Raw genomic sequence first — 9,117 nt, forward strand, 5'->3', positions numbered from 1 at the left:
GTTACATGACATATAATGGAAGTTTACATAATATTTCATGAGGTTTACATGATCATGTAAACTTCGGTGAAATCCCATGCTCCAATTATGTGCATTATGTGTCACAGAAATTTATAATGTTGATGACTATGCACCCCATAAGTAAAAAGAATCCAAATAGTTTCCATGGAAGTAGGGTGACCAAGGGTATTATCGGCAGGTTTGTTCACTTCCTCATGGGGGGGGGGGGGGCGTATTTTGTGAGCCGAATTGCCTGAAATTTGGGCATATAATTGGATTTGAGGCCAATTCTGAGTTCAGTACGTTTAAAAAACCCATGACGAAAAAAACAAAACTGCCGAAAATACGTAAGTTCCCCTATATGAAAAAATCAATCACTGAATAAAACACATCGAATTACGCGACGTAAACTAACATTATTGAACTTTATTATAAATATTGAATCATGGCTATTCGATACATCACACTTAAAATTGGAAATAGTAGATGTCTTCGGTAGAATCTAAAACAATTGCTGTAGTTTGTGTTTGTGTGTGCTAGGATGTTTGCAGCTTGCGTCGGAATGAATGATTGTATCTAGAGATGCTATTTCATAGTGGTTCGAAGTTATTGATTTCCGCAGCTATTTACAATAGATCCTTAGAATTTAAGATTCAAAACATTTTATGTGCACACGAATTTGAACTTTGACATATACTACACTAAAGCTTATTTCCACTAGTTTCAGTATATTCTTAATCACTTACTAGATAACATCATTTAAATGAAAATGGAAGACTTTATCTTTTCGCACGGTTGTGTCTTATTAGTTTAATAATATCGATATAGCATTGTACGCTCCAAACTAGTAAATATCTGATAATCTCATTAATTGTTGTCCAGCATCGAACGAAGTTTCACACGCTGCGGTGTGATATAATATGGTAATTGAATATCTTGCATGAATGTTGCTCGAAGGGCGCCGAAAGTTTTCCAGATCCGGTATGCACTAGTTTGATATGTTGCTAGTGAATTGTTTTTTTTTTTCATCTGTTTTCTCAATGAGTATGATCAGGAATAATTTGGCCGCGATTGCAAGCATCTCACAGATGCTCAATATGAATTGACAGCAGCTTAAGCCATGGTTCCGTATTGGAATTTCTTGACCTTGAAGTATCTGAAAAATATCATAATGAAAGCTAGAAGTAGAAACTTGTGAGTGCTTTCGTGTTATTACCTCCAAAGACCGTATCCAACTACGGTACACACGGTCGCAACTGCAAGTGTAGATCCTACGGCAATCGGAGCCGTCTCATCTCGGTACGTGCCGGTGGCGCTGCATTGGAATGTTGGTCCCCACAAGTTTGATGATTTATACATGAAACTTTGCATCTTCAACTCACGCAAGTATAGTTTTGCCAGATGCCCTGATTTGTCATTTTCATCCTATACAATTGGAAGAACATTTAAGATAATTCTGAACAAGCAAGTTCCATAAATCTTGCATTCATACCTGTGCAAACATTGTGATTATTACTTCTTGATCACAAGTGTATGCTTTACCGACAGGCGTTGGAAAGAGTAAGGTTCCTGGAGGAGTAGACAGCTTCACATCTAATCCTGGACGATCAATATGTTCGAAGATATTGTTGTTGGATGAGTAAATTAGTTCTACGTTGTTAACATACCACCTCTCTCCTCCGGGAGTCTAAAATAAAAATAAATCAATTTGAAAATCGAAATTTATCCAAACTTTAAACCATCCCGTACCTTCGAGAAGTACATATTCAGAACGAATCCTTTCCATCCCAGCGTTATCCTTGATTCATCTTCCCAACATTCACCGGAAATATCCATTTGGTCTGGCATAAATGTGTCTGCTTCCTGTGGCAATTTTATTATCATGAGTACATGAGCCAATCTAATGAATCAATTAACTAACCTTGTCTTCACCATATTTGTCTCGGTATTGAATGCTAAGGAGACCATCCGTTTGTATTAAAATGCATGTCGCCCCACTGGTCCCGTTTAGTCGGTAAATTGACAGTGAAGAGGGTGTTGCTGTAGCCTGCAACGTTAGACATGCATAGATCGATGACAGAAAAGCATGAAAGGGTGGATTGAAATTAGGAAGGAAACAACAAAGGAAAAAATCGATAATCCCTTTTATAATTTATCAACCAAACTAAAAATCTTCGAAATCTACTCAAATCGGTACTTACTGATGCAGAAGTTGGCTTCATGGTATATTTAGTAATTCTTGGCTTTTTAGTAGAAAGTCCTTCCAGCTGAAGAGCTGATGAAAAGTTTATGCCTACATAAAATAGAATCGAAAAATTGCATCACAGTACTACACTTGCAATTCGTTTCGCGACCGTAAAAAACAAGTTCAAATTATTCACTAATTTACCTAAGATGAACGTGAACAAGTACAACAGCTCTGGTATGTGGCTCATATTGGACAAATTCATGATTAAACGTTACAAGTCACAAGAAAATCGCGAAAATCGCTGCAGTCACCTGAGAACACAATCCTTGAATGAAAATTTTCCTCCCTATGGGTTGGTTGCTATAGTCGTAGTACATGTGTCCTGATGCTTCCATGTCACCCACACACCAAACTTGCGCATTGTCAGGGTAAACTGCTCTGTAGGCGTTACGTGGCTGTCGCAACCAGAGGAAATCCTGCGAGGAAATTGAATGAAGCTTTTGCTATGCGAAGCGTTTGATGTTGGACTGCGAAGTTAATCAATAGGGTTGCATGGTGGAACGGCCTCCAAATCAGTGGGAATTTACATTAGACGGTAACAGAACTCTCATCATGCTTCGAGTTCTTATTCAATTCTTTGAATTGAGTACACCCGATTCCTTTTTGCACGGATCGTGTTTTTTTTGCTATAACTCAGTCAATTTTGAATCAATTGACTTGATTTTTTGTACACGGATACGTGCCTATATGTGTACAAAATTTCATGTGAATCGGTTCACCATTGACTAAGCTATAGGAAAAACTAGACTCGTGCAAAAAATAATCGGGTGTATACGTTATCTTAGGTTGTAAGTATGAAATAACTTTTAGAACTAATTATAAGCTGTACTGAACATTTATTTGGAAACAGACATTTTTAATTGAGGAGACTTGTTCTCTTTTTAAAGATAATCAACATAACCAACTGTAACATAAAAATCACGAAACAGGATCCTGTTTTCCCATCGATTTTCAAGTACACATCTATTGCAAGTTATACAATTTAGAGTGGGTCATCGTTTATATGGAAAAATGAAAAATTCAATGGTATCCCATCAGATCAAAGCTTTTTTGATCCCATTTCAAGACCCAAATAAGTGTGCAAAATTTGGGCACGATCGGTTATGCCTACGTTTTGCGCATCGCGTTTGAAGTTTGTATGGGGTTTTACATGGGAAAACACACTTTTTTGCATTTCTCTCTTAACAAGCTCGAATTTTTCTAAAACCATGTAACCGATGAAGTGAAAACATAGCCTAGGGTATCCTGAAAAACTTTGTCGAAGACCGCGAAATGAGCTGATGCTTATGAAAAAAGTTATAGCGTTGGCATTGCTTTACGAAACAGCATGATTTTGTTGATATTGTTATTCCTTTACATGTTAAAACATAAACACATGCATGCGGTTCGTTGGTTAAAACTATTTCCACAAGCATCGGATCGCTTTGCGGTCTTCGACAAAGTTTTTCAGAACATCCTAGGCTACCATTTAATAGTATCGGTTAAAAAGTTTCAGACAAACTTTTTCAACTTATGACAAAAATGCAAAAAAGTATGTTTTCCCATACAAAATCCCATACAAATTTCAATTGCAATGCGCAAAGTGTAGACGCAACCGATCGTGCTCAAATTTTGCACAGATAATCAGGACCCGAAACGGAACCAAAAAAGCTTTGATCTGAGAAAACGGTTCCAATGACCCACACTATTATACATGCAGGGCTGTTACAACTACGAAACTTTCTCAAATTTTGCAGATTACGCGATTTTCGCGGATTTGGAGCGAACTCACGACTCCCAATTCGCTAGACGGGCGCTTCAATTCCTTCAAGCTTCGACAATCTCCGTCGCCAGCAGACCTAGAACTGAACTCGATTCCACAGTCGCACATGGTTATCTTCTTTTCACAATCCAAACCTCCTTCGGATGGGTAAAAAATCTCTCCAGAAATTCTTCAAGAATCTCTCCAGAGATTCTTCAAGAATCTCTCCAGAGATTCTGCATCCGAAGGAGGTTTGGATTGTGAAAAGAAGATAACCATGTGCGAATGTGGAATCGAGTTCAGTTCTAGGTCTGCTGGCGACGGAGATAGTCGAGTGACTCCGTAGCTTGAAGGAATAGAAGCGCCCGTCTAGCAGAGTCGTGAGTTCGAGTCTCACCGGAGTACGTGGATGTCTTTTCCTAATTCAATTCTCAATTTGTTCATCGAGCACATGTTCTGTTGTGCACATGGATGTCAAAGCAATTTCAACAGTGTAATCTCCCACATGGCTTGGTCAGCCAAAGCAAAATCAAGAAATTGACACTAGAAAACTGACATTATTGTAAGAGATCCCTTTGAATAAATTCCATTTTTTTTCACTCTTGGTTTTGAAATTCACCGCTAAATTATCAAGAAATTTCTTTCGAAACACCATGATTTTTTTTATTATTTTTTGTGGAAATATTGAAAGAAATTGTTGGAGAAATCTCTTGAAAGTGTTTCTGATAAAACTATAGAACTTTTTAGTTGGAAGCACCGGTGGATTACTAGAGAAAACTTTTCAAAATATTTCTCTGAAAGGAATGTGCAACAACTTTTCCAATTCTTCCATTACGGATGTAATCTTTCTTTGTATTCTTCAAGTTTCTGTTTTAAGGATTTGCATCCATCAGAGCTTCAAAGAAGTTCTGATAACAATCTGTCTGAATAACTGGTGGAACTTTCAGAATAATTTGCAATATATTTCTGGAGGCATTTCTCTAGAAATCCACAGATCATTTCCAGAAAATCCTCTACACAATTTGTTGAGGTTAATCCAGTAGGAAACATATAGAAAATGCAACTACAAACCATGCAAGAATTAATAGCATCTTTTGACATTTTTTTTCCGCCAGGTATTCTCCCTGGAGAATTCTTATTTGGAGAACTTTTCAAGATTGTCTCACTGGCAATTTCAGGTAATAAACAAAAATTTCTTGAAGTATTCTAGTAAAGTAAAGCTATAGCATTCCTCGAGAGAATCCTCTTGAAATTCATACTTTTTTTTATAAATTCTTCTAAAAGTTTTGTATCTGGTGAAGCATTCAAAAATATTATGAACTTCTTCAAGCAACTCGAATTCGTTTCAATTTTTTTTTCATGTTTTTTAGAGATGTTTTTTTTCAGTTTCTTTTAAAACTTTTCCATTGTTTCTCCATTGTCATTTTCCTAGAATTTTTCCTACAAATCCAGTAGCCTTAGGAATGTTTTTGTTGGAACTCTGCCTGGCGAGTTTTGACAGATATTAATCTAAGACGCCGAATTACCAGACTGATTTAGCTAAAATTCCTTTAAGCAATATGTAAAAAAAGAACGAAAGTTCTCGCACAACAACTTTACATTCCCTTACAGAAAGATTTAAATAATTAAGATTAGCCGCGATGTGGAGCGGATCTGGTGTGATGGTTAAAGCACGTGACTATCACGCCGAGGACCTGGGATCGAATCCCACTCCCGACAAACTCGCAAAATGTGAGTTCTTCCTTCGGAAGGGAAGTAAATCTCGTTAATGCAGATAAAAAAAAAGATGAGCTGCGTTGATTCACAAATTAAAAGTTCTGTTTCCGCCCGGCACTCAATTATATTATAACCGTAAAACGTAACGTAATCATTGATCAGCGAAGTAACATTGATCGGCTTCACCCTCCTCATGAAATGTTCAAACAAACAATTTTAAGTGCAACAGATTTTGCTAACGAATAGTTTTACGTAATCTGTTATTGTTTAACCACTAAGTGACACCAAGTTCATGAAAATTATGTTTCATAATCATATAAATAAATCAATTTTTGCTTAACTGTGTTTCGTAACGCAATGAGATACATTCTCAAACATTCATGATTGACATGATGACTAGATACAATATTAAGATCAAAATCACTGTTTAAGCTCAATATAATATCCCAGAGTTGGGTTTCATAAACAAAGTTGTTATGAAAGTGCTCCTTTTCAATAGAATATACGGTTTATTAAAATTAGGCTTCTAATTCCTAAATCCATTGCCTACCTTTAGACGTTATTCGTGGTTTAATGAACTTCAATCCTAAAATAACTCAAAAAGTACACAGCTTCTTAAAAGTAGAACAACATATTCGAAATCAGGGCCCCCTAATTTAGTAAGTAAGGGTATTTTCAACACAAACGAACATTTTTCACTTAGGATATTTACATCGTGTCCAATAAGTTCTCATAAAAATCAAATTGCATTCATTTCACATCTGTATATAGATTTTCAAAATAAATTTATTAATTGAAAGGCCAACTAACATTGACCAAATGCAGCATATGCTTTGAAATTAACTGTCCTTTATCCTTCTCTGCTGATCGCTTATGTATCGTTAGTGCATTTCAGCTGGCACGCACGCCATTTCTTTATTATTTCGTCACATTTTAACAAGTATTGGTTCAAAGTTAAACAATTTAGGTTCCTGTCCTCAGTATTGCTAGCAGTAACTATGACCAGAAGAGAACAAATATGAGACTCTGTATTGGTGGATTACGAAGCCATTTTATTCTGTATAAAATAAAACGAGAATTTAACAAAATTGTCTACTTACCAGTTTTAATGAGATTTTTTGTGTTAAAGAAGCATGGCTGTATCTTATCTTGTTGATTCACAACATTCTCACATCGATAACGTATTTGTATCCCTATGGTGGTGAATTTTGTCCAAAATTTACGTTTTATGATGTTTATCATTAATATAACGATCTCTAAGCTTACTTGCAACTTTCTTACCATATCATCACTTAGTATATCCATTTGGTATAATACTTGGGATAAAAACTCCAAATTTAACATTATGGACTCTATTTAGCTACCGTAGAATGAAACACTTCGAATATTTTTCGTGCGGGCCGGAGCAAACGGATTTCAGAAAACGGAAGTTTACTGCTAGGCTTATAAAAACTTACACCTCTTTGATCTGGGCCCCTCAATTATTATTTTACTTGGGCTGCATTTTTTTCACGCTTAATATGAGTGTAAAGTGCATGCTCATTCCGGGGAACTTCATTGTTTTATAAGGCCACATTAATGATACATTGGTGCAACATGCTTTTATATTTTTCTAACTTTAAGAGATTTCCAAACTTGCTTTCTTGCTTTGAATTGTATAGTAATATTGTTATTCTCGTTTCAAAGAGTAAGTAATGGTGGACATTAGGCGGTAATACCAATTTCCCATTCCAGGAAAAAAACATTCAATGGAGTGACATTAACTTTCTTAGCAACGTCACTCTCAACGTTTTTACGTTACATCTATTACATACATGGGGTGGTTGACGAGATGGCCTAATTCTTTGATTTGCTTTAATTACGTCCAATGACGCTGCACAGTAGGCCTGGCTGTTTCAATAATATATCTCTGATGCCTTGCAACTATTGATAATTGCAAGAAAATGATAAAAGTACCAATTTGATTTTACCATTTTTTTTAAAGTGATAGCTGTGTATCTGTAGACTAAACTATACTGGACTAGCACTCGATTAGTTTCTACATGCCGGTTGAAAATACCTTTTTCCAAATGGTTAGAGTAGGAACGAACTGCGAATTTAGTGTTGAGAACATTTACAGTTATTTACGGACAGCTAACTCTGGCAATGACCGTTTTGCATGGACTTGCTGAATATCCACGCCTTTACAACTGTGGCAATTTGGGCCACGTAATACATTGAACTCTAGTACATTTCAAGAAAGATTCCCAGATTTCGAACATTTATTTATTCTTTCGTTTATTTAAACTTGTGGGTAACCCTCGAGTGATTAAGTCTCCTAATTGCTGCCTAAACCTTTAGTTTAAGATGCATGGTGACTTTTGAGTTTTTTTTATTATTATTTTTTGACCTTTTTCCTCATCATTGTGAAATTAGGGGGGTCCCTCTGGTTTAGCTGATTTAAATATCTGATTTTATTATTTCTATAAACGTTTACAAAATAATCTACAACGTTGTAGAATAACTTATTTTGGAGCAAGTTTGCCGAAAAACCATTATTCTATCTCCTGTGGTTCCTAACTTATGTTTCTTTTTAAAAGAATCATGTAAGAGTAATCTGTGAAATTTAGTTTTTTTTTACAAAACTTATAAAAGTTGTATCCTCTTAACTAGTTGTTTTGAATTCCCAGGTCCCAGAAGCTACAGTCCAAATTTCAGCGAAATCGATAAATTCTAAGGTGCTCGAATTTAGTATGTGACAACTTGGCCAAATGTATGAAATCACAAGTTTTTGGACGCTAGGTGGCGCTGTAGGCGTTCAATGAATATCATCTTTGGTATTTTTGTATGAATAATAATCGACATAAACAAAATTCTCACATTTAAAAAAAAATGTTCAATTATTGGATTGAACTTTCTACATGAAATTGGAGCTATGATAGTAAAAAAGAAAATTATCCGAAAGCCATTTTTAAGCTATAATACCTCCGGATTCAGTGAACCAAATTAAATTAAATTTTGACCATTCATGACTAATATAATGAACTTTAAATAAACGTTTGACTTAACTAAAGTTGTTGATAAGAAAAAGTGCTATTTACAGCGATTACATTTATTTTACAAAAACTTAGAAAGTTGGTGAATCCCACAACTTTTTCAATTCATTCTCGATTGTGGTGTTACTGCCATTCAGAACTTATTTATATTCAAGTCAATTAGATACAGTTTAAGCTTTAGACTATAATTACCGTCTTGGCACGGTAATGTATTTTACTAGCATCACTCTAACTTCTTGTAGACTAGTCCAATCTTGCTCAAATTTGGACCATTAGTAGACAACTAGTTGATCAACTAACAGTGTTTATGCAACGAGATACAAAAAGTTGTTTTTTTTTTTCAGTAAGAGTCATACATTTTTTCAACGAATTAGGTT

General features: G+C 35.5%; 1 protein-coding gene across 1 annotated transcript; it reads right to left on the bottom strand.

Moving 5' to 3' along the window:
- Positions 1–396: 396 nt before the first annotated feature.
- LOC109425780 (uncharacterized) lies at positions 397–2,550 on the bottom strand. Its single transcript, XM_019701104.3, has 7 exons — positions 2,390–2,550; positions 2,202–2,293; positions 1,922–2,047; positions 1,750–1,863; positions 1,493–1,687; positions 1,217–1,425; positions 397–1,156 (listed from the first exon to the last, which is right to left on the bottom strand). The coding sequence occupies exons 1-7, from the start codon at positions 2,448–2,450 to the stop codon at positions 1,114–1,116; spliced, it is 840 nt and encodes a 279-aa protein (XP_019556649.1). The 5' UTR covers positions 2,451–2,550; the 3' UTR covers positions 397–1,113.
- Positions 2,551–9,117: the final 6,567 nt, after the last annotated feature.

The sequence above is a fragment of the Aedes albopictus genome, chromosome 3 (genome assembly GCF_035046485.1).
Source record: "Aedes albopictus strain Foshan chromosome 3, AalbF5, whole genome shotgun sequence".
In the NCBI taxonomy this organism is placed as follows: Eukaryota; Metazoa; Arthropoda; class Insecta; order Diptera; family Culicidae; genus Aedes; species Aedes albopictus.

Bases quoted from the DNA above. Each gene is read 5' to 3' on its own strand.
- LOC109425780 (XM_019701104.3), bottom strand. From the start codon at position 2,450: ATGAATTTGTCCAATATGAGCCACATACCAGAGCTGTTGTACTTGTTC. The intron at 1,864-1,921 runs GTTAGTTAATTG...AAATTGCCACAG, and splicing joins ACAAATATGGTGAAGACAAG to GAAGCAGACACATTTATGCC. The intron at 1,157-1,216 runs GTAATAACACGA...GATATTTTTCAG, and splicing joins GTTGGATACGGTCTTTGGAG to ATACTTCAAGGTCAAGAAAT.